Below are 26,496 nucleotides of genomic sequence, written 5' to 3'. Positions count from 1 at the left end.
CTGACACATGCCAGGATTCTCGGTCGAAACGTTCAATCATGGTCATTTGGACGATTTTTTACCGACAATCATGGTCATTCGGAGGATTTTTTACCGACGATCATCGTCATTTGGGAGATTTTCTTACCGACGAGTGGTCGGCAGAGCACATTTTATCTCACGAGCGTGGGGGTAACCTTCTAGGGTTTGCGTCTGGGATGCACGTATAGGCGGATTGGTCGGCTTGGTCGATAAAGAAAGTGTTTCTATCCAGAACCGGCCTTGTTATACTACTGACTGGGACTCCTGGATCCCCTTCTTCCTCTTATCCTACAGGTCTACGATTCGTGGACGACAAAACAGACGCCAGCTATCATGCTTACCGGAAGAAATCCTCGACGTCAGTAACATTTGGGAAAAGGCCCTGTGTTTAGAGCGATGGCAAAAGGATATGGATCATCAACGTGGGATCCGCGAATTAGTGATGAGAACGAGTGTAAATGAAACGAAGATGATGTTGAGATGGAGAGAAATGATGATTAATAGTAACTGAGAAGTTTATTAATTCTGATGCGACGATACAAACCGTATCGCAAGAGAACGTTACAGAGAGTGATGATTTACAGAGCGAGAGAACACATGGATTACACACATACATGATTTCGAGACAGTAGACAATACATGAGATTCAGCTGATAGGTTCCGAGTCGCGCACGGGCAAGCGGTGAGATTTGACGCAGAGACGACAAGTTAACATTGCACGCGAGTGTGCGTACATGCGTGAGGACGATTTTGAGTGCCGCGAGATACACATTTAACTAAACCGATACTTTGCCGAAACACCCTGTTCCTGTGCAAAAATAGCACTAAACAGATTATGCCTTTCTTTTACAACGACGATTAGAAGAAATTCATCGTTTCGCTAGAAATAAAATTTCTATGGTTTCGGATGAATTAAAAACTCGTTACGATCATCGAGCCAGGGATTTAGAGTTTAATCCCGGAGATTCTGTCTGACTCTTTCAACCTCGAAGACAGAAAGGACGATGTCTGAAACTACAAAGAAATTAGGAAAGCCCTTACTTTTACTGGTTAACCGGATCAATGATGTCGTTTACATGATCCGAAAAAACCTTTACTCCAAGGCAAAAATAGTACACCTGGATCGACATGCTTCATTTGAAGAAGATCAACCAGAGACTGATTCTCCATGACCTGGAACATCCTTCGAGGTTACATCTGCAGAAGTACACTCTCGTCAACCATGATCGACTTAACCTGCTTTACAGTCAGTCATTGATTGGAAGAAGAATCTTCGTTTAGGAATTCGATTAAATGAAATTGGACCACTTACAATTACTATTGAAAGAAATATCGGTTGCGGAAAATCAACTTTTACTAAGATGTTTTCAGTCGACCACCAGGTCTGTACACTTTTAGAATCTCTTGAAGAATATCGAGACGTCGCTGGTAATAATCTCTCAGATTCATTGTATTAGTACCCTGATCGGTATTGCTATCATTCTCAGCATTACGCTCGAATGGTTATATTTGACAGGCATCTTTAGACAATTTCGTTACCTATAAAGGTAATCGATATTTAATGGCAATTGTTTCATAGAAGCTCGCCGAAGATTGGGAAATTTTCGCGACTTCGAATCTCATTTATCGATGGAAAATATCTCTCTTCCCATTGGCTCGTCTGAGTTCAGAGTAGATTTGATTGTTTATTTGTGAGTTTGCCCAGAAACTTGTTTCGCTCTGGTCTGTTCCCGTTCTCGCGAAGAAAAATCGAGCGTTTCTTAAGAGTTAATCAGAACTATTCATGAAGTTCATGAAGATTGGTTAATAAAACAAACCTTTTCGTCTTTGTCGGCGCCTGTTTTAGTTATCACTGCAGAATCCACAGTTGATCAAGTTTTTAAAGATTTTTGTTCTTCCTTGTCGTGCGGAGATTAACCTTATACTGTACAAAAAAAAAAGTGTGTGTCAGCTCCGACGCACTACTGGAGTTTACTCCTTACGAACGCTAATTATGATATCTATCGAATAGAAGAAGAGGGTAAATAAACGCATCTTCCAAAATGATAAGAAAAAACATATATCTGTAATTATTCGGATTATTTATATTACTTTAAAACTTTCCAAATTTTGACTGCATATTCGTAATAAGTGACCGCAAAAACCCCTGAGTACCAATTTTCGTTCCCGTCAAACGACTTTTTACATTTTTAGTCCGCCATATTGGATCCGCCATCATGAATTTCTAACTTTTGAGTGCGGATTCGTGATTAGCGACTCCGAAAACTTTCTGAATGCCAACTTTCGCTTTCGTCAAGCGACTTTTTGCGTTTTGGTCTGCCATATTGGATTCGCCATCTCGAATTACTAACTTTTGAGTGCAGATTCGTAATGAGCGACCCCGAAAACCTCCAAGTACCAACTTTCGCTTTCGTCAAACGAGTTTTTGCACGTTTGGTCCGCCATATTTAATCCGCCATCTTGAATTTTCAAATTTTGAGTGCAGATTCGTAATCAGCGACCCCAAAAACCCTCAAGTACAAAATTCGAGTCGATAGTAAGTAAGGAAAAATGTTTGCCGCTAAGGGTTAATATAAGTAATGAAAATAATATATAAATATAAAATATTGTAATGTTTTTGACGTTACGGAAAATAAAATATGGATCCGCGAGTTTACTTATTATCAAATCAAAAGAAATCAAGAGCGTGAACAAAATATCGTGAAAAATGCTTTTAATGCAAGATATGTGTTTCTCGTTTAAAGTCTGAAACAAGACTGTTTTTACAATAATGTTGGTTGGCGCAGCAACCTTATTCTTTTTAAGACATAAGAGGTTTATAAACGTCTTTTATCTATGCCGACTACTAGATCATTAAAGAGGCGGCAAAACGGGTGATTTCACCCTTTGTAACACTACTCCCCCCCGAGGAAAAGAGTCGTCCCGACTCGGGAAAGATAAAACAATTATAAAAGCAGTCTAGTAGTCAGTGCTCAAAGGTGAGTTGGAGCTGTGGCTCTAAAAATTTAAGAACTCCCTTTTTTACTATCTGGCATTTGCCCACAGTCTCAAGGTAAACCACAGAAAACCTTGAGCAGATAGTTGAGCGTTAAATAATCCCAAAAATTCATGTGCCATGTTTTATAAAGGTTAGTGTTATTGAGTGTTATGTGGCTTCATGAATTCAAAGTTATCAGCAACGGCCCAGATTGATGTCGGAAAGAAATTCAATCTTCTTCATGAAGGATCCCTCCGAAACAGGTTCGGATGAAAACATCGAAGCGGAAACCGACAATTCCAGGACCAAATAAGATAAAAACAGACTTCCCTTCATAGGAAATAAGGAAATAGTGGGGTGACTGATCCTAATCTTCTTTAGAAATAGTTCACCCTAGAGTTTTGGAAGGACAAATGTGAGTGATGGTATAACAATTCAAATTCACTAAGTGAATTTGGGAGAATACTTGAATAAAATAAATTGAATATGTATTCAAAAGAAAAGAAACGATCTTATCTGATTCTTTTCTGCGTCCTTCTTCAAAATAAGACCACCAGTCATCTTCAGGAATCGGGGAAAGATTGGATGGGAAAAGGCTGTGTCAAGTAACCTGAAAAAGTACTCACAAAAACTGACACTTAAGGTTAATAAAATGTGAAAATCAAGCAATCGCTCATCGACCTCGAAAAATAATCGTGGCTCTTTTCACATTAATAAAAGAAACCAAAGCCTGTCCGATACAAAACTCGATTCCAAAGAAGAAGTTTCTAGAAAGAAACAACCGAAGAAAACAAATCTCAAATTGATTAGCAACGCAGAAATAACAAATCATTATAAGAAAAGTCCTCGTCGAAGACAGACTCAATTAGTTTTTTTTAAAAAGAAAAATGTTAATCATAAAGACTCCACCCGTTTCCGCCTTCATCAATGCGGGCGTAATTACCTCAAGTTATTCGTGGGAGAACATAAAAAATATGACACAACAAGAATTCAAGATCTATTTCGAAAATCAATGGAAGACCCTAAAATGTGGTCGGGGTGAGACCGTAAGAGAGAAACACAAAATGGGGCTAATATGCTTAAACTGCTGGGTTACTCGGTAAGTTCTCACGCAAATTTTTAGTTCAAAAAAATATATAAGTTCCCCGTGTCTGATTTATTTCAGCGCGGACATGAAGAACTTCTATGAGCTCAAGCAAACTCATCTTACCTTCGCGGGAGAAAACAAAGCTTGCCGCGATTGCCGGAAGAATTTACTCGCAACAAACTCCACCGAAGGCTGCAACGATTGTGCAGAAGTCAAGTCCGCTCTAAAGATTATGGCGGAACAAATTTTTGAAACTTAATTTTTTTTTTATATATGTAACCTCTCGTTTTCACCATTCGTTCTTTTTTTTATCTTGTTTTAATGAAGAAAATTAAACTTTGTTTTTTCGTTTTTCTCTTAATTAAGAATACTTCTTCATTATTCAAATCTGAATTAACCCCCGCACATCATAGACGTACAAAAATCTTTAAAAACTTGATCGGCTGTAGCTTCTGCATTCATAACCAAGACAGCAGCCGATAAATAAGAAAAAGTTTGTTTTACTAGCCAATCTTCATGAACCTCATGGATAGTTCTGAGTAGCTCTAAAGAAATACTCGATTCTTCCTCACGAGAACGGGAACTAACTCGAGCAAAAGAAGTTTCTGGGGAAACTCGCAAATAAACAATCAAATCTACTCTGAGCTCAGACGAGCGAATGAGAAGATCAAAATTTTTTGTCAATAAATGAGATTCGAAGTCGCGAAAATTACCTAACCTTCGACGAGCTTCTACAAAACAATTGCTACTGAATATCGATCTTTCCATCACCTTTACCGGCAATGAAGTCGTCTGCAAATGTCTGTCAAACATAACCATTTGAGCGAAATGTTGAAAATAATAGCAATAACGATCTGGGTCTTGATACATCAAATCTAAAAGATTAATTCCAGCTACATTTCGATATTCCTCAAGAGGTTCTAAAAGTGTACAGACCTGGCGATCTGCTAAAAACCTCTTAGTGAAAGTTGTTTTTCCGCATCCGATATTTCCTTCTATAATAATCGTAAGCGGTCGAGTTTTACTCGAACGAATTCCAAAAGGTAAATTCTTCTCCCAATCGATGACCGACTGTAAAGAAGGTCAAGTCGATCACAGTCGTCAAGGGTGTTCGTTTGAAGATCTAACCTCGAAGGATGTTCCTGGTCTTGGAGAGACTGTTCCAGGTTGATCTTCTTCAAATGGAGCAAGACGATCCAAGTGAACCACTTTCTGACGCGAATGAGGAGATCTTCGGATTCTATAAACAACATCATTTATCCGGTTAACCACTAAGTAAGGGCCTTCCCAATTTCTTTGTAGCTTTGGACATCGTCCTTTTTGTCTTCGTGGTTGAAAGAGCCAAACAGAATCTCCAGGATTAAATTTTAAATCTCTGGCTCGAATATCATAACGAGTTTTCAATTTATCTGAAGCCATAGAAATTCTATTCCTAGCAAAGTGATGAATTTCTTCTAAACGTTGTTGTAATGAAAAGGCATAATCTGTTTGATGTTGTCTTTGCACAGGCACAGGGCCTTTCTCTAAATCTGACGGAAGTCGAAGATTTCGTCCAGTAAGCATGAGGGCTGGCGTCTGCTTCGTCGTCTCATGAATCGCAGATCTGTAAGATAAGAGGAAAAAAGGGATCCAGGAGTCCCAATCTCTCTGATTTTGCTCTACGAAGGACGACAAATATTGTAGCAAAGTCCGATTCAGACGCACTATCATGCCGTCAGATTGCGGATGCAAAGGAGTTGTACGAGTTTTTCTAATCCCTAAAATCTGAGTAACCTCTTTCATTAAGGTTGACTCAAAATTTCGGCCTTGATCAGTATGAAGTTCTAGAGGAACTCCGTGTCTACAAATAAATTCTTTAACGAATGCCTGTGCTACAGTAGAAGCTTCTTGATCAGCGAGAGGAACCACTTCAGGCCACTTAGTAAAATAATCAGCAATAACCAAAGCATATTTATTTCCAGAATGGGTTATCGGGAGAGGTCCGAGAATGTCCATCGCTATTCTTTCAAATGGAGCTCCCACGTTGTAAATTTGAAGAGAGCTTTGTCCCTTCGCTCGAGGTCCTTTCTTTGCCGTGCAGATTCGACATCTTCGACACCAATCTTCAACGTCCATCCGGCAACGGGGCCAAAAGTAGAAGTTGCGAATTCTGCCCAGAGTTTTATTTGACGCGAAGTGTCCGCCTGCAGGAGAATCATGATAAAGAGCAAGAATCTCTGGAACTCGTGACCTGGGAACCAAAAGTTGCCACCTGATTTCTTTCAAGTCTGCAGATTCCCATTTTCGGTATAAAATTCCATTAATTAAAAGGATAGAGTCCCATTGAGCCCAATAAATTTTCGAATCTGGTTCGGCTAAAGATATATCCTGCCAGTGCGGGCGAGTTTCTGCTTCTTTCCAAGACTTCACTTGATTCAAAGTGTCGTCCTCTTGTTGTGATTTTCTCCATTCCTCCTGGTTATTTTCGAAAGAAATCTTCCGTATTATTAGAGAGGAGTCACGATTTTTCTCTAATCGTGCACACTGTTTACACTCTGGCATTTCCTCGCAGGGTCTTCGAGAGAGAGCATCGGCGTTGCCATGATGAATTCCTGCTCGATGACGAATATCAAAATCGTACTGACCGAGCCTTTCTAACCATCTAGCTACCTGACCTTCGGGAGATTCAAACGAAAGTAGCCATCTGAGAGAAGCATGATCTGTACGTATCAAAAATCTCCTGCCGTACAAATAATGGTGAAAATGTACTACGGTCTTAACAACAGCTAAAAGCTCTCTACGAGTGACACAATAATTCCTCTCGGTTTTACTCAAAACTCTGCTGAAATAGCTTATCACTCTCTCCTGACCTCCCTGAATTTGTGACAGAACCCCGCCTATTCCTGAAAGAGATGCATCCGTATCTAAAATAAAAGGAATTTCGACCTCTGGATAAGCTAAAATCGGCGAAGAAATAAGATTTTCTTTTAATTTCTTGAAAGCCTCTTCGCATTCCGGGGTCCAGTCAAAAGGAATCTTGATTCCGGTCAAGTGATGGAGAGGTTTAGCTATACTAGCGAAACCTTTTACAAATCTTCTGTAATACGTACAAAGGCCTAAAAAGCTTTGAATTTGTTCTTTATTCTTAGGTGTCGGCCAAGAAGAAACCTTCTCTATTTTAGATGGGTCAGTCTTCACACCTTGTGCTGAAACGATATGTCCGAGGAAGCCTACTTCTTTCTGGAACAGATGGCATTTTTTCGGGCTCATTTTCAGACCTGCTTGCTTCAACCTAGCGAAAACTTGTCTGAGATTTTGAACTTCTTCTTCAAAGTTCTTGCCAAAAACGATTATATCGTCTAAATAAACGAGGCATATTTTGCCAGTGAGCCCATGGAGAACAGCTTCCATCATTCGTTCAAAGGTAGCCGGGGCATTACTCAAACCAAACGGCATAACCTTGAACTGCCATAATCCTCCTAAACCCGTAACAAAAGCTGTTTTTTCTTTATCTAGAGGATCCATTTCGACCTGCCAGTATCCGCTCTGAAGATCTATGGTGCTGAACCAAGTTGCACCAGCTATCAGGTCGAGTGTCTCGTCGATTCTGGGTAGAGGGTAAGAATCTTTCTTCGTTATATCGTTCAGCTTCCTGTAATCGATACAAAATCGTTTGGATCCGTCCTTTTTGTTGACAAGGACGATTGGTGAGGCCCAGGGACTAGACTATGGTTCAATCACATCGTTCTTTAACATGTCTTCCACAAGCTTCTTCACCTCTTCTCGGGCGTTGAGAGCGAGTCTTCGAGGAGCTTGTTTTATTAGCGAACTCTCTCCGACATCGATCTTGTGCTTGACAGAAGTACATCGGCCCTTAGCACCACTATCTTTGGCAAAAGAATCTATAAATTCTAGCAAAAGAGATTTAAACGATTCTACCTGAGCTGAATTTAACGAAATCGAAGATTTTTCAATAAGGCTCCGTAAATGTAAAGGGAAATGTTGTTGCAAATCATCCTCTGAAAGTTCTATTTCCCGAATTCTAGGAGGAGTCCAATAAATTCCATTTCTATTTGTACAAAGAGTTATTTCGCGATTGTTTGAAGCTAGTGAATTTCTCTTAGTCGAGATAACACAGTTATGAGCTGTAAGAAAGTCTATTCCCAAAATACCTTCATCCTCTATATCTGCTATAAAAACCTTATGTGGAGAGTCGATACACCCAAAAAGGTTAATTTGGACAGTAACCTGTCTCAAAACCGGGGTCGTCTCTCCAGTGGCTGTTCGCAGAGAAAAAGAGGGAACAATCCGGTCATCGGATTTAAAGAGATCCGATCGAACTACGGTTACTTCTGCGCCCGTGTCTATTACCCATAGACAATCGACGCCATTTACAGTACTGCGCGCGTAAAGACCAGACTGTCGTAGACTTCTAATTAAAAACTGTTCTCTAAGAGGGCTTTCACTACTAACAATCTGCGATGATTTTCGCCCCGACAAATCATCTGGAATTAGTTTTTTGGGTGAGTTCCTGTTGAAGAACTCGATTGAGGATTTGCTTCCCTCATTTCTATATTTTTCTTACGCCAATTATAAGAATTTGGATTCGAACCTTGCATCGGTTTTCCACTAATTTTTTTAATTAGAGAACAATGATTGGCGTCGTGGCCTGTTTTTTTACAAAATATACAAGCCAAGCCAGTTTGACTTGTCACGACCACGTTTTTATTTATACGCTTGTTTTGCTGGTTTTGAAAAGAACCTCGATTTCTTGGTTTAAAATTGTTACTGTTATTTCTATTTTTATAATTTTGAGGTTTTGGCTCCTCCGAGTATCCAAAACTCTGTCTTCCTGAGGTGTTTTCGGACACCTCAATCCGACGAAGCTTGCTCAGCCCAAAATATTGCTTTCTCATTGCCTCCACCTCGAGGGCTTTGGCCGTCGCCTCCCGCAGAGAAGTGAGGCCCGATGTTTCAACGGCCATTTTAATTTTCGGATCATTGATTGCATTTAAGAAAGCTTGTGTTGCTAATAAATTACGAGACGGCTCGTGATCTGGCAAAGCTATACGAGAAAGCCGTTCAATATCCTGACTAAGAGACGCGAGGTCTTCGTCTCGTCCTTGTCTTCTTGTCTGTAATTGTGCCGTGTACAGTTCCGTTAAGTGGTCATTTCCATATCTCAATTTGAGTGCAGAACTAAGTTTCTCATAATCAGAAATTTCTTCCTCAGACAACGCCGTTAAAACATTCAAAGCCGGCGTTCGAAGACAGGAGGCAAGACTGTGGGCCCTCATGGCGGAGTCCCACTGGTTATGTTTAGCAATTGTATCAAACTGGCGTTCATAATCTGCCCATGGAATTTTTCCGTCAAAAATTGGTGGTTTTAAAGGATAAAGAGGTTTCTCGTTAATCTGAGAAGCAACCTCAGAAAATCTTGAATTATTTAATTGATTAAAATGAGAATATCGAGGCCGAACTTGAGTCAGAGACTCGGAAAAACCAACCTCATTATTTACTCTTGTTCTACTAATTGGAGATTCATCTACTCTCCTAATAAAATGCACAGACCTTGATTCAGGAACATCCTGGGATCGTCCTGGATGTTGGACCTCCTGAACAGTAGGAACGGGAACACGAGAGGGAACAGGAGTAACAACTCTGGAACCTCGAGGGCTGACAGCCGGTTCTCCTGAGCCATTCACCTGATGAACAGCCTGAAGAGCTGCCACAGTTGTCCGAAGTAGTTCATGAAGACTAGTCTCGGAACGTTCTTGAGCTTTTCGTTGCTCTTGAAGCAACTGGACAAGTTGTTGTTGTTGTTGTGTAGCAGCTTCTTGTTGATGTCTCATAATCTCTAGTAGGTCGATTTGCGAGACTGAGACCATCGTAGGGACAGGTAAAGAGTCCACTGAAGGTGCAGTAATCGTTTCAGGGACCCGCGGATTCTCCATAACAAAAGGTTCTTCTCCGCTATTTTCCCGACGACGAGAGCGCGTCAAACGACTGCTACTCATAGTTAAAGTTCGCGCACTGAATTGACTCGATTAATAAGAACTCAAGATCCCGCTTCTGACACCAAATGTAACGTTTTTGACGTTACGGAAAATAAAATATGGATCCGCGAGTTTACTTATTATCAAATCAAAAGAAATCAAGAGCGTGAACAAAATATCGTGAAAAATGCTTTTAATGCAAGATATGTGTTTCTCGTTTAAAGTCTGAAACAAGACTGTTTTTACAATAATGTTGGTTGGCGCAGCAACCTTATTCTTTTTAAGACATAAGAGGTTTATAAACGTCTTTTATCTATGCCGACTACTAGATCATTAAAGAGGGGGCAAAACGGGTGATTTCACCCTTTGTAACAATATATTAAATCAATCAATCAAAAATAATAAAAACACTAAATAAAAGGTCTAGTTGTTCGTATTTGAAATGTATATCATTCATAAATGTAAACGATAAGCTTACCAATTAACCGCATCCATCTGTTTTTCGGATTCTTCTTCATTATCATCTAAATCAATAGCTTCCATATTTTCAAATATCTTGACGTAATAACGTCACGTCTTATAAGTTCATACGCAGGCACACAACACACACGTACAATTATACGCACACATTCAACTCTCAGACCAGAAGTAGTGAACTATACAGTGAGACTACGAAGCACCGCACAAAGAGGAGACCCCGAGTATAGGATACGCTGTGTGATGTATTCCATCTCATTCTTTTGCACGTTCAATATATATGTTTGTCTCTTTCTATAACGCCTCAAGTTTTCGTGTTACACTTGATTTTACTCCTCATATAATTTCCGTACCTGGCACTATAACTCAAATCGTTTCTTAAGGAGTAAACTCCAAAAAGTGAAGGTTAATATTCTTCATTGGAACATCATAAACACAGAAACATAAGATAATATAAAAGGTATGTTTCAAAAATTTTCTCTGCAATAATTTTGAAGGCTGTCTTTACTTCCTCGCATTCCTTCTATTCTTCGGTGGTTCGTGTTGTAAATAAGGGTTTCTTGCTTTCGCGGCAGACTGGTCCTTCTACCGCGAAGGTTGAATGTGTTTTTTTTTCATGTTGAAAAAAATTTTCCATGTTCGCGCTGAAACATATGAGACACAGAGAATTTATATTTATCTTATATAAAAGAACTCGAATAAAGAGAAAAGAGAGTTGAGTTAAGAATTCTTACAAATAGAATTCAATTACAAAAAAAGAGAATTTTTAATTTTCAAATAAAGAACTTACCGGGTAATCCAACAATTGATACATAATTGTCCCATTTTATGCTTTTGTCGTATATTCTCTCCACGGCCACATTTTAGATTTTTCTATTGTTCTTTAAAATGATGTTTAAACTCTTGCTTGAGTCATTTGTTTGGTTTTCTCCCACGAACATTTTGAGATCAGTACTCCCGCATTTATTAAATCAAGCGCGGAGGGTATTTTTACAACAGACATCTTTTCAAACGTAGAGCTATCTTCGATGAAATTCGTCTTGCAATGATTTGTTATTTTTTAGTTGCTAAATAACTCGAAATTTGTTTTCCTTCTTTGTTTCCTTCCAGAAGTTTTCTTCTTCTAAATCGGATTTTGTGTCGGATAGGCTTTGGTTTCTTTTACGATGTGAATAGAGCCACGATTATTTTTCGACGTCGATGAGCGATTGCTTGAATTTTTACAATTTACTAACCCCAAGTGTCATTTTTGTGAGCACTTTTTCAGGTTGTTTGACACACAGCCTTTTCCTTCCGACCTTTCCCGATTCCTGAGGATGACTGGTGGCCTTGTTTTGAAGACTTACATGGTAATGATTCAGATAAGACCGTTTCTTTTCTCTCTTAAATGAATATTTAATCCATCTTATTCATGCTTTTCCCAAATTCGCTTAGCGAATTTGGATTGATCTGCCACCACTCACATTTGTCCTCCCAAACTCTAGGGTGTGCTGTTCCTGGAAGAAGTCTTAGATTCAATCACCCATTCTTTTTTCTGTTTCCTGTGCCAATTCTCACAAGAAATCAGCCTTTACCTTGCCTGGTCCCAGAAATTTCCCGGTTACGGTTTCCCGCTTCGACGTACTTGTCCGTGTCTGTTTCTACCGGTCCATCTTCCCTAAAGAGGAATGGATTTCCTTTCCGACGTCGATCCGGATGATCTTTGATTTCTTCAAATTCATGACGATATATAACACTAACAATACTTACCTTTATAAAACAAGGTACACAAATTTTTCAAAATTCAATTTAATGTTCAACTCTCTGTTCAAGGTTTTCCGTGTTTTACCTTGAGACTGTGGGCAAATTCCAAATAGTGAAAAGAGAATCGTTAAATTTTTAGAACCACAGCTCCAACTCACCTTCGAGCACTAACTGTTAGATCACTTCTACAATTGCGTTATCTTTCCTGAGTCGGCACGACTCTTTTCCTTGGTGGTGGGAAGAGTGGGGGGAGTAGTGTTTCGAAGGGTGAAATCACCCGTCTTGCCCCTTTTAACGATCTAGTAGTCATCATACATGAAAGATGTTTATAAACCTCTCATGTATTTAAAAAGAATAAGGTTGCTGCGTCAACCAACATTATTGTAAAACAGTCTTGTTTCAGACTTTAAGCTGCCATTAAAGCTTTTTCGAATTTTATTTGCGCCTTTAATTTGTCTCATTAAATAAGCTCACGAATCCTTATTAATTTTTGCAACGTCATAGAACGTTACAATATATATTATCAAGGTCCGTTCTAATTTTGTTTTTTAGGACGCGATCGACATCTCTATTTCGTTTCTCTTTTTCGATGTTTTTAGTGTAGGGCCACTCTTCGTATTATGGATAAGCCTAAATTGAAATCTGCCAATATTATTTTTTCTATCACACATTCTTGCCATCATCAGCAAGATATTGGGACGTTTTTTTTTTTCTTTTTTTTTAATAGATATATTAAAGATTTGTACTGAGCCGAATGTAACGGGTACGGTTTATCTTGGGGCCGGAGCCTATGAGATAAACCCGTTATTTTGTGTTCTTTTTTAGATTCTGATGAAACAATAGATTTATAAGGAACCCCCTCTGATGGGTAAAAGCTGGATCAGCTTATCAGACCCAATAACCCAGGGTAGTCGAATTGTACGGACTTAGGTATCACCAAAGCCGCTTGGATATGTACTTGATGACTCCAACCGAGAGTCAAAACTTTGACATCATATATTTGTTGTTAATACAAAACCTATACGAGTAATATTATTCTTGGATATCAAGGTAGTGAACAAAAAAACACTTTTTTTGTGTTAACGTTTCAGCCCGGATGGGGGCCCTCCTCAGAACAATTTATTTCAGAACATCTGTCACGAACGAAAATTTGAGAATAATTCACAACTTATTTATAACCAAATTAAATGTGGAAGGTTTGGGTAATAAGCAGTGATGTTTGTGCTGATATGAATGAGAGGAATTACCTGATGATGAACTGACACTTTCAAATAACGAAGAGAAGGAACCAACTAGTATGTGGTGAATGCGCGTTAGAATAGCCGAGTAAAACACAAATGTTCATTTTTGAAAAACACGACGACAGCAATACGAAACTGCCAAGCATTCATCCTGGTTATTAATTGAATAAAAACACACAACGACCGTTTGAGGTTTTGAGTCTGGAGCACTTTTGAACGTGTGGAACGTCCGGTGTGTAGTGGGGGGAGACCGATATCAGTCATTATCAGAACAAGCACAGAGTCAACGGGTTAAATAGAAATCAGAAATTGTTAAGAAGGTGAAATCGAGAGCAAGCTCAGTCGGTAATAGATAGTTACGATGGGTGTATCACAGAGGTGTAAATAGTACTCAGATGTTCAATATCTTGTCTTCGATTGACAGAATTGGGATATGCAACAATATTGCACATTTCTAACAATAACCTATTCTAATACAATGGTTCAACGTCTATAATGCTGGCTTGAGAATAATTGAATGAATGATCAAATTCGATGGCATGCCTAGTCAGTGCAGTATAAACATCCTGAAAAAAAAAAATTTTTTTTGACACACAACACCTAAAATTATGATCGGCTTTCAATGCTCACAAGGCTTCTCACATCAACAAGCTAGCTAATCTTATTAAGAACAAAAAAAGACCTTCTTCTAATCCAATTGACTCGACCTTTGAAAATTGGATTGTGAACCTCAGTAATACGGAAATTCCTATCAATGTTGCTGACGTTCTAAAAATGGGACCCAAATATGGCATTCCTTTTGAGCCCCATCGCATTCCAACCATCAAACTTATCTCTGATTTTGAATCCAAGATCTCTTTTATTCCCTCTGACCGCCGCAATATGGCTTGGCTAGATTTTACAAACGCCTTGAAAAAGTTTAATAACACCCCTTCTCTTATTCACGTTGACAAGAATATCCTTGACAAGATCAAAGAAACTAAGATCTTTCATAAACGTAACCAGGATAAACTTTTCTTAAAGGCAGACAAGGGCAACGCGACTGTTGTTATGAACAATCAAACGTATGAGGAAGAAATGTTACATCAACTCTTTAACAACAACACCTAAAAAGTTGTTAGATTTGACCTTACTTGTACCCTGCAACAGAAAGTTAAAAAATTGAGGATGAATTGGTCTAAAAGTAAACTCATTTCTGACCAACTTAGACGGCCAATTTCAAAAACTGATTGTTTACCACCTAGAGCCTACGGGCTGCCTAAAATTCATAAACCGGATACACCGGTAAGAATTATAGTTTCTTTCACTGACAGTCCTACCATCAATCTAGCTCGCTTCCTTAGTAAATGGATTGGTAACAACCTTGTTCCTCCTCTCTCACAAGTCAGAGACAGTTTTGCTCTGGTTAAAGCTATCATGAACTTTCGCCTCCCACCTGATCATGTGTTGGTTTCGCTGGATGTTGTGTCATTGTTCACCGATGTTCCACAAGATCTAGCAATCAACGCGGTGAAGCAGCGTTGGCATCAGTTGGTGGACAAGAATCCTGTCACACTCAATAAAGTCATAAAAGCATTACACATCTGTTTTAAGGCTGCCATTTTTAAATTTAATCAGAACAACTATGCTCAAACTTATGGTTTACCGATGGGCTCGCCTCTCTCTCCAATTTTGTCGGATTTGGTTTTGGATAATCTTGAACAATATTGTCTTAACAAACTGGACTTCAAGCCTCCTTTCTATTTCAGATATATAGATGACATAATCACAGCGGTCCCTTCTGATAAAGTTGACGAAATTCTATCTGTCTTCAACTAATTCCATCCGAGATTACAATTCACCTCTGAAATAGAGTGTAATTATCGAATTAGCTTTTTGGATGTTCTGATCATTAATGATAACCAGCTCATCCAAACTGACTGGTACCATAAGGTTACCTGGTCACAAAGGTACTTCAATTTTCATTCTCACTATCCCCGATCTTACAAAATTGGAACGATTTATTTTTTGGTTGATAGAGCGATTCGACATTCAAGTATGGAATTTCATAACAAAAATATATCCTTGATTCATCAGATACTACGTGAAAACGACTATCCAACTCGTCTGCTCAACAAACATATACAGGTTAAATACGATTCCATTTCGTCATCGATCAGTTCTGACAACAACAATGATGCATCTGGTGCACAAGTTAATCAAAAAAATTTTGTTTCCATCCCATACATTGCGGGTTTGTTTGAGTCACTCAACAGAATATTCTCTAAGTATAAAATCCAATTTGTGGGAAAAAGTGCACATGATCTATCCTCCATGTTTGACTCTGGTAAGGATCCTTTACCCCCGTGTATGCGTTCTTGTGTAGTCTATAAAACTCCCTGCAACCAATGCAACATGTCCTACATAGGTCAAAAAAGTAGGCAACTACACACCAGGATAACTGAATACAAACGCAATATCCATGAACACGAGGATGTTTATACTGCACTGACTAGGCATGCCATCGAATTAGATCATTCATTCAATTATTCTCAAGCCAGCATTATAGGCGTTGAACCATTGTATTAGAATAGGTTATTGTTAGAAATGTGCAATATTGTTGCACATCCCAATTCTGTCAATCAAAGACAAGATATTGAACATCTGAGTACTATTTACACCTCTGTGATACACCCATCGTAACTATCTATTACCGGTTGAGCTTGCTCTCGATTTCACCGTTTTAACATTTTCTGATTTCTATTTAACCCTTTGACTCTGTGCTTGCTCTGATAATGACTGACATCGGTCTCCCCCCACTACACTCCGGACGTTCCACACGTTCAAAAGTGCTCCAGACTCAAAACCTCAAACGGTCGTTGTGTGTTTTTATTCAATTAACAACCAGGATGAATGGTTGGGAGTTTCGTATTGCTGTCGTCGTGTTTTTCAAAAATGAACATTTGTGTTTTACTCGGCTATTCTAACACGCATTCACCACAAACTAGTTGGTTCCTTCTCTTCGTTATTTGAAAGTGTCAGTTCATCATCAGGTATTTCCTCTCATTTGTATTAGCACAAACATCCCTGCTCATTACCTAAACCTTCCACATTTAATTTGGTTATAACTAAGTTGTAAATTATTTTAAAATTTTCGTTCGTGATAGATGTTCTGAAATAAATTGTTCTGAGGAGGGCCCCTATCCGGGCTGAAACGTTAACACAAAAAAAGTGTTTTTTTGTTTACGACCTTGATATCCAAGAATAATATTACTCAACAATTCACCAAGGTCAAGAAAAATCGTCTTCACAAAACCTATATATCCAAGATCTTTCTACAAAAAATCTGAGAGTAAAGTAAGCGTTGAACCTGCAGAAATGTATGCCAAGACTGATGAATTAACACACAGGTGGTCAAAGTATGACTTGGAATTATGACATAAACACTAAATTGTCAAAATTCTACGTATCTTATACGGAAATCATGTCAATCGTTGTTTTGAAAAATTAATTATCGTAGAAATCTGTGGGAATCTACATCGCATATATGTGACGTTCAACCATCTAATGGAAGCAGTGAAAATGATGATTATGAAAGCGAAACAAACATGATGGATGACTAGCTTATGCGCGTTTTATCTAAAACTATATACGCATTATGGTGGGCCTTATTTGCCCGATGTTCGACTTTCAATTATGCAACCCCCTCATTTGTTTCTCAATGAAAATCAAAAATTTTGAGCGCAATACGAATGTCCTATCTTGATTTTCACTATCGCTGTACCGGGTAAAGTTTTCTATTTAAAATACATGTGATTATCATCTCCTACTGTTATTATTTTACTGAAACATTTAATCTTTGACGGAAAAAAGCAATTGTTCAATTGATGGGGATCGATAGTACTTTCAAGGAAAAAAAAATGAAAAATTTACTGCCCATTCTATAGCATTTTTACCCTACATGTATGAATATTTATTTTTTGTTTCATTTGAAAATAGTAGGGAAAAAGCAAGATATCAGTTATATCTGACGTTTTGTACGTATTCAGGTTACCTATAAATATAACATGAACAATTATAGGTTCTAACTAATTGTAAGTCATCAAAAAGATATTTAGGTAACAATCATCAGCTTTTAATTGAAAAAAAAGAAATACATTCAAATAAGCATGGTGAAGATTCCTTAGAATAAGATCTATATATTTAATTTTTTTCGCCTTGAAAGTACTATCGATACCCGTCAATACTGTATAAAATAATTTTTTTCGTCAAAGATTAAACGTTTCAATAAAATAATAACATCAATAGATAAAAATCACTTGTATTTTAAATGGAAAACTTTGCATGAAAATTGGGCTCAAAATTTTTGTTACATTATTTTGAAAAAGCTTAGAGGGCAGCACAATTGAAATTCGAACATCAAGCAAGTAGTAACCACCTTAATACTTATCATCGACTTGAATTCCTCAGGTCAGCGCTCGTTGAAATGATGAAATAGCCTAAGCCTTTGAAAAATATGGAACGAGTATTTGAAACTAATTTCGATACTTTACCCAAGAATTATACGTACCTATAGACTGTGTATCTGATATACCGTGAGATTACGTAGATGCGCACCATAAGGTCTCCTAATTATAGACAATTCAGAATACACGAACTCTGAGCAAAACTACGAGTTTCGGATGTTGAGATCAAAGCCGCTACATCGCGGCTGATGTCACTTCAGTGAAACTTGGAGTTACTCAGAGTGGACTTCTACCCTTAGTTGCCTATAATTAGCTGCCCTTGTGGTGCGCATCCACGTTATCTCGTGGAATACGTAGAATAACCAAATTGTTAAAAAGAACTCATTTGTGACTCGTGTTGTTTTCAGCTTACCTGCACAGGGCAACACCAGGTATCCACAATACTGAGGCTGAGATGAGGAATGCGATTAATAACAACGCCCATAATGGCCACTCGTGAATTTCGGTAATACCCTTGCTGGCTATCCAAGCGGGATAACCGCTTCCGTCGACGGCAATCTCTACGAACGATGCCACCAGAATGCTCAACATTGCTAAGGGGCTGAGATACTTCCAGCAGATAAGCCAGTATAGACCTGGACGATTGCCCGTCATAAGTTCAATGTCGTCAGCAAATCTGCGGGTAAGAAAATGTCAATCATGGCATCACCAAAATCGATTGATTACATTTGTATAGTGATTATCGTAAGTATTTGGGATGCCCTCATATTTCACCTTTTCAAACCGTAGACATATGAAACGCCAATACATTCAAAAAATGCAATGATCAGGAGAGGAAAATTTCCGCTAAAGTTGTCGAAGAGGACGAATACATAACTGCCCGCACCGTGAGCAAAGCCCATTGAAATAATGCAACAGGCCAGACAGATCACTCCTGAAAACAGAAAAAATTACCCATTATACGTGCATTATTCTTGAATGGAATCAACAATAGATCATGGATTGGGTTTCACTTAGACATTTTTGATCTTGCCAACACTTTCTGTTTGTTGAGAAAAACAATTGATCGCTCCTAAAAATGGCGTCAACTGCACTTCAGAACACCAAGTATTTTGATAGATCATCTACGAAAGTCACAAAATCTCGTGATTTCCTAATAATACACTGTGATCCGCAAACCAATCGTCGCTCTCCGGAGATTGTGCAGGCAACAAGGATGCACACAGACAAGTTCCAACAAGAGATTAGGTACACAAAAAGACAGATCACGTCATTAGGTACTCGATAAAACTAAAATTAAACATAGCTATTGGGCGCCAGGTACAACGTACCACGGTAATACAAAATAATACGAGACCCAAATAAAAAATAAAACGTTAGAGAATAAAAGACATTACGTGAAGGACCTGTAAACTCGCAACTTGGTATTGGTGGAGAAAAATGTAGACCGGAAAAGGAAAATCAACCACCCTCTTATAACAGATTATATTTTATTGAAAGTTCCATCTCCGCATACTTGTCGACTGCGACAACGCTCTTCTGATCATGGGCCCTTTTCAGCTCTCGAAGATCCTCGTCCTCGTAGATGTCGACTGGCAAGACTGCAGTAAACTTAAAGGGACCCTTGGCCTTTATCACCAATCTCTCGCTTTTCTTCGTTGCTACTAGCATAGCTACCACCATGACTACTTCCGCCACGGCGTAGTATGACGGATTGAATAAGCGAGCATCCAACTTGGCCTGCTGTTCCTGTTCTGCGTCGGTATTACGTTGCGCCTTCCTACGTAAAACTGATATTGGTTGTACTTCGTTTGTACTCCTTTGTAACATTTTTGTCCCGTTTGTACCTCGACTTAAAAAAAAATATAGTATTTTCAAAAAATGACCTGCACCCTACTTTTGAAAATTTGTTTTTTTTCCAACGAGAGCCGCTTCAGAATAGTTTATACCCGTTTGTACCACCTTTCTTCACGTTTGTACCTCGACGCAAAAAAGAGACATTGTCGATTTTTAGAAAAGCCAACTTTTTTGTTCTCAAAGATAATCGGATTCTGCTGACGGGGATCACTTCAGAATCGTCTATACCCGTTTGTAACATCTTTCTTTTAGTTTGTACTTCGACACGAAAAAAGATATAAGTGATTTTTAGAGTTTTTTGAAAACCCAACTTCATTTTTTCGTAGATAGATGTATGAATAATGTTTGAACAACCGCCTGTAAAAAAAAAAAAATTTTGTAACTTCACCCGGATCAAATTACGTTAATACAAAAAAAAAATTTCAAATCATTGCTGAAAATATCGATAAAAGACTTTTCATTCGTTTACTCGCAAATATCGGCGTAGCGGTAAATGCACTACGAAAAATCGAAAAATCAATTTTTATGCAACATACAATGAGCAAAAGATCGCAATTTGCCTCACCTGGCTTCGATATCCCTGTCACAAGTTATTCCTCATTCGAAAAATTTGGAAAGGGCCTAGCCGGGGTTGCATATGGAGAATGTGCACTTGAACCTATGTAGATTTGCTACACGCCACATTTTAGAGTAACCTCAGAAGCCTGGTTCGCCAAAATGTAAAACCTCCATCTTCATTACTATGCTGGAAACTCAAAATAACGTGGATTTCGGTTTTTTCGCGACTCCTACGCCATTTTTACTTCGAAAAATATGGAAAACATTTGAGATTTAGCGAATATCGATATACATACTCGACATTTTTTTTCGTATTCTTCCGTGCTAAACTCGAGCTGTTGATACATCCTTCAGACTTCATATTCCTCTCCCACACTCTTACAAGGAAACGTTTTCAGGTGTCCCCCTCCGATTTCGATGAAACTCTGGTATGTTAGAGAGGGACAAAATCGATGACACACGTATTTTTTTTTATCGGCCCAAACTCATTTTGAAGGGGTGAAACACCCCTCCAAAGTTGACCACCTCCCAAGATGATTTTTCTGTTTTGCACACAAGGAGGGGATTTTGATGACTAATAATGATAGTAATGAATACCTTGTCAAAAATGATGAAAAACACAATTCGAATATTCTCAAGAACTCTTTATTTTAGGGGTTAACTTGTATGTACTAAGTTCATTTTTTACATTAGAAACAAGATGTTCATCAGAGCTCACTGAATCCAACAGCACTGTGAAGAGCATGCAAGAAGACAGAATACGTGCTTTCGATTTTTTCCCAAAAACTGAATTCTTATCGACTTTTTTCCCAATATTGCGGATTATGTCTAGTATTTAGCCATGAATCATTGAATAACATTGTTTGAGGCTCGCATTCATTCTGGAATCGCTCTCTTATCATTTTACTGTTTTATCATTTTTTTTCAAGAAACGCAAATATTTTTTATTTCAAGCAGACTGTCAACTACTCGAAAATTCGATGTGTGTCATATGTAAACATGTCATATCTCTACTTGAATTAATTCTATGGCAGAAGTATTTTTTTAACGATTACGCGTATCTTTCGGATATTTTCAATATGAAAAGTCGTGAGACCGTTCAGTGCTTGTTGATACGTTAATAACAGAACTTCAAGCGGTTATTGAATTTCTTCTCACGTTTACAATGAAAGTGAATCCAATAAACGTTATGGAACTTCTGTGGGCAGTATTTCAAGTAATGAATATACCCGAGTCCCCGTTAACAAATGATGAACGTGAAATAGTATCGAACTTCGAAAACATTTTATTACAAAGCATGACAGAATATGATAGTGTGGAAATGATTTAGGAAAATTCTCTTGTCTTTGAGGAGCCCTACAAAAATCTTGAAACGTTCGCAGTAGAAAATGCAGATTTTCAGGTGCCTTCCGAAGAACCTGAAGATAGCTGTTCCGAAGATGACGAACCTTTAAGTTTCGATTATAAAAGAAGAGCTGTTGAATATTAGAGAAGTGCAAAGACGAAAAAAAATCGCTCAATTGATACGGGTCGTTAGAGATATAAAAAAGTCAAATCAGTACGACAATTGCGTCGTTGGGCACACCAAATCAACCAGGGAGGGACATACATGGAAAAATTGGCTCGCATATCAGAGTATACATTGCAGAATATGAAAAATGCCATTGACGCAGGCTTGATTGTTCATGATACGGATCTGCGAAGATGGGCTTTACAGGCCCAAGGACTTATCAGTCATAAGGATTTTCGATTTAAAGCATCGCCAACGTGGTTACTTCACTAGAAGATCCATCGCATTACTAGCAGAAAAATCAATAAATTCGTCACGCGAAAATCAGTGGAAAATAGTGAATATTTACACATGAGTGCTAAAGAATTTTTGAAAAGAGTTGAACCTTATATTTCCGAATATGGATGACAAAATATATATAATTCTGATTAGAGTGGTTTCCAAATAGAGATCCATTCTGGACGAACGTTAACGGAAGAAGGAACTGAACAAGTGTCGTGCATAGTACGATCAGTAACTTCAACAACGCACAGTTATACTATACAGCCTACAATTTCAGCGGACGGAAAATTATTATCTCCTTCATTTATTGTTGTGAAATAACCATCCGGAACGTTCGGACCTATAGTTGAACAACATTTATTCAGACCGCCAAATGTTTTTATCACAGCTTCCAAATCAGGAAAACTTACTTCAGGTATAATAATTCTTGTTTCGCGCTGCATATATTAAAACGGTATTAATCACACTGATTCATTACAGAGCATTTCAAGATGTGGTTAGAAGAAGTGTTTATCCCAAAAGTGGGACCGAAGAGTCTACTTCTAATTGATTCTTGGAGTGGGCATTGTTCTAGAGTTATGCAAGAGACAACACCCCCAGACAAAAAGTTGAGGACTTGATTGATACCGAAAGGAACCGCTGGAAAAATTCAACCTCTCGATGTTTTCGGGTTCCGTATATCGAAAAATTATATTCGTCATTTTTCAGACACCCTAGTTCTTCTTGATTATGATTTGAATTTACATTTAAGGAATAATACTAGAAAATTACAGTCTTTAGTTCATAACCAACTGTCATCTCCGCGATATCATAATTTGTTTCGTTATGCGTGGCATAAAAGCGGGTTCATTGCAAAGAAACTTGATGAATTTGATAACCCCGTCAATTTTGCATTTGGACAGTCATCTCATCCGAATTGTGAAATTGAAGGTTGCACGAATGTCGCAGTAATCAGATGTTCTTGGTGTAAAAAATCACTTTGCCTACAGCTTTTTTGTGATAAATATCATTATTGTACCGACTATCATCCATAAAGCGATTCATAGATAAACTTGGAACTTGTTTTTGTTTAAAGGGTGTGGCCACGGTAGAGGAAGTAGAATCATGTGCATATTCAACAATTTCGTATTATATAAGAACGTAATTTATTTACAAAACTATTGACAGGTGTATTTAGTGTATGAATCAAAGTAACAAAAAAAATTTCTTTATTAATTTTTTCAATGCAAAATGGCTAATAATCACTACTTGTTTTTTGTTTATTTTTTTCCCAGCCCTTACCCCTCAAATATCTGTGCCATAGAATTAATTCAAGTAGAGATATGACTTGTTTACATATGACACACATCGAATTTTCGAGTAGTTGATAGTGTGCTTGAAATGAAAAATATTGACGTTTCCTGAAAAAAAATGATGAAACAGTGAAATGATAAGAGAGCGATGCCAGAATGAATGCGAGCCTCAAACAATGTTATTCAATGATTCACGGCTAAATACTAAACATAATCCGCTATATTGGGAAAAAAGTCGATAAGAATTCAGTTTTCGAAAAAAAATCGAAAGCACGGATTCTGTATTCTTGCATGCTCTTCACAGTGCTGTGGGATTCATTGAGCTCTGATGAACAACCTGTTTCTAATGTGAAAAATGAACTTTGCATATACAAGTTAACCCCTAAAATAAAGAGTTCTTGAGAATATTCGAATTGTGTTTTTCATCACTTTTGACAAGGTATTTATTACTATCATTATTAGTTATCAAAATCCCCTCCTTGTATGCAAAACAGAAAAATCATCTTTGGAGGTGGTCAACTTTGGAGGGGTGTTTCACCCCTTTAAAATGAGTTCGGGCCGATAAAAAAAAATACGTGTGTCATCGATTTTGACCCTCTACGACATACCAGAGTTTAATCGAAATCGGAGGGGGACACCTGAAAACGTTTTCTTGTCAGTATTTCGGTGTTCTCGCGTTGGCTCTTCACGAATGGTCCTAAGGTTAGTGTACCAGTTATTGACCCTGTTCCAATTATTGACCTATTTTGGTTGTATCTGGTTGATCCTTAGTTCCAAGATTACAAGAAAATAAATTTGTAGTGTCCAACCTTCTAGCAATTGGTTTTAGTCATCGAGAAATTCACAATTTGTGCTGTAAATTTATTATTTTGTAAAATCAAAGGGTCAATAATTGGGTTTGAAGTTGTGAATGACTAGTACACTTACCTCACATGAAATGAATGTATGGTATGAAACGGTCGTGCAACCTTCTCTATTGGGTGCACGAAGCCTATTTTTTTCCGATGCGGATTTATAGTATAAACAATTTAGACACACTTTTGCGTATTCGAAAATAGACCTACACATGCCCTTAAACCAGTAGTTCCCTCCGATTTTTTTCAGGGTATTATCTAACGCAAATTGATCCTGATGTCCGTGACACAGTTTTACGACATTGAAACACGAGACTTGCGGCACTAACTCTCTAGTATTCTTCTCTTATTCTCTCCTTCAGTACGTCTAAAAACTACACCGCCCGTGAGGTCGAATTTCTTAAACTATCGTTTCATATCTGACTGTACTTGCCCAGCTTCAAGTATTTTCCGCGTGACTTCTATATCGGGGTCCTTTGCATTTGTACTACTTTGATCCATTCATCCTCAGTAACGTCTATCGACAGATAGACGACAGGATATCGGCTCAAGCAGTCTACATGCGCGTCTTGAGACCTTGGCCTATATGTATACGATGTCAAATCCGTAGTCCTGCATATACACTCACCATCTGACAATTTGGAACTGGATGTCCCTTTTGATGGAGGTCACCCGCATTGCAATACAGTCAGTGACCACTGTGATGTGGATCCCTAGTGGGTGGATTCAGTACAGCTTATGCGCCTTGATCACCGCCAGGGCTTTTAGATCAAATTAATGGTAGTTTGTTTCCTCTACCGTGTTTTTTACAACTGTGATACGCAATGACCCGTTTTTCGTCCTCTTTTTTTCGTATAAGCATTGCACGTAGTCTTATCGAACTAATATCAATATGTACTTCTGTGTGAAGCGTAGGGTCGACAATTGCTAAGATTGGTCTTTTTGTAAGAACCTGTTTTAACTCATGCATAACGTTCGACTGTTTTGGGCTCCAAATCCATCATACGAGTACATCTTTCTACAACAAATCTGTTGATGGCACAACCAGTCGGGCGAAATTCCTAATAAATTTCCTAAAAAAACCTACAAGCCTTAAGAACGATCTTGCACCTGTTATCTCAGTCAGTTCTACTGCCTTTATCACTGTTGCAGTTTTATATGCTCCTGGTCGCACCTACTCTGCTGATATTTTCCTGTCTAGATAATATAATTGATCGTTGTTTGGAGGAATGTACATTTCTTAGGGTTGAGCGTGAAATTGTATTTCTTCAGAGCTTCCAAGACTAACTTGAGATTCTGAAGTGCTTCGCCAGTATTGAAATGTCATCAACGTAAACTAAAGCGATGGTAAATCGCAGATCACCCAGACGCATATTTATGGCCTTTTGAAATACAGCGAGTGACTGTCGCGTATTATATCATAGGCCTCTAACTTTTCAACGATCTCTTTAATTTTCTTTCGTTATTTATGAGATAACTAGGGGGTCCGTAGTGTTTTGGTTCATCAACCAATAGCCTTATTTTCATTTTTACCGTTGACGATAAGTAGCACTGTTTCCGTTCATTGTCCACTTACACCACACGTACTTGATAGTATATCCCAATTTCGATCTATGAGAGACTATATTTTATTCAAAGTTAATTACACATGTTTTATTATCATCAATGAGAAAAAATAGCAGATTTGGCAGTTCCAATGCGCTTTACGTCTTCCTTCTAGGATAGTCTACTTTCAAGCCCGCGTCCTAAGGCCTGGCAAGGGTATCCTCTTTTGCTTGTGTTCGCTGACGCGTCACTCTGGGCATTCACAGCAGTTGAGAATGACCACATGGCCCTTGACATCTTGGAGATGAGGTCCAGAGACATTGGGAAATAGCCGGTAAAATCTCCTTACACTCCTCTAATTGCCAAATTATGTACAATAGAATATTCAATATAGCTTTAGAGATAGCGGTGAAGGCAACCCTCTTCTGGATGAGACTCCGCAAGCTCATGAACCGGTTACCGCACCGTCAGCGGCCTCTATCACTCAACTTCATCATCCAAAAACAACAAAAGGCTGCCACCGTTCACGAACTGCAGCTTTTGGAAGCAGCTGAACAGCAGCGCGAGGCGGCCGAATGTCAACACCAAGAGCTTTTCCAACTGTTAAAGGTACAAAAATTGGATGCGTGACC

The 26,496-nt window shown here is 38.4% G+C and overlaps 1 protein-coding gene across 2 annotated transcripts in view; it reads right to left on the bottom strand.

The window, feature by feature from the left end:
* Window positions 1–26,496, bottom strand: part of LOC124210905 (sodium-dependent neutral amino acid transporter B(0)AT3) — a 490,584-nt gene that overhangs the window by 131,714 nt on the left and 332,374 nt on the right. For both annotated transcript variants that reach the window (XM_069133492.1, XM_046609333.2), the window contains exons 12-13: window positions 18,741–18,900; window positions 18,379–18,642 (exon numbers count right to left, since the gene is read on the bottom strand). In XM_069133492.1, the coding sequence (XP_068989593.1) occupies window positions 18,379–18,642; window positions 18,741–18,900 (424 nt within the window). The remainder of the gene's footprint in view (window positions 1–18,378; window positions 18,643–18,740; window positions 18,901–26,496) is intronic.

The sequence above is a fragment of the Neodiprion pinetum genome, chromosome 2, assembly GCF_021155775.2.
Source record: "Neodiprion pinetum isolate iyNeoPine1 chromosome 2, iyNeoPine1.2, whole genome shotgun sequence".
Taxonomy (NCBI): Eukaryota; Metazoa; Arthropoda; class Insecta; order Hymenoptera; family Diprionidae; genus Neodiprion; species Neodiprion pinetum.
Note: the sequence above shows the minus strand (reverse complement) of the source record. Positions and strands in the feature narration are given on the sequence as shown.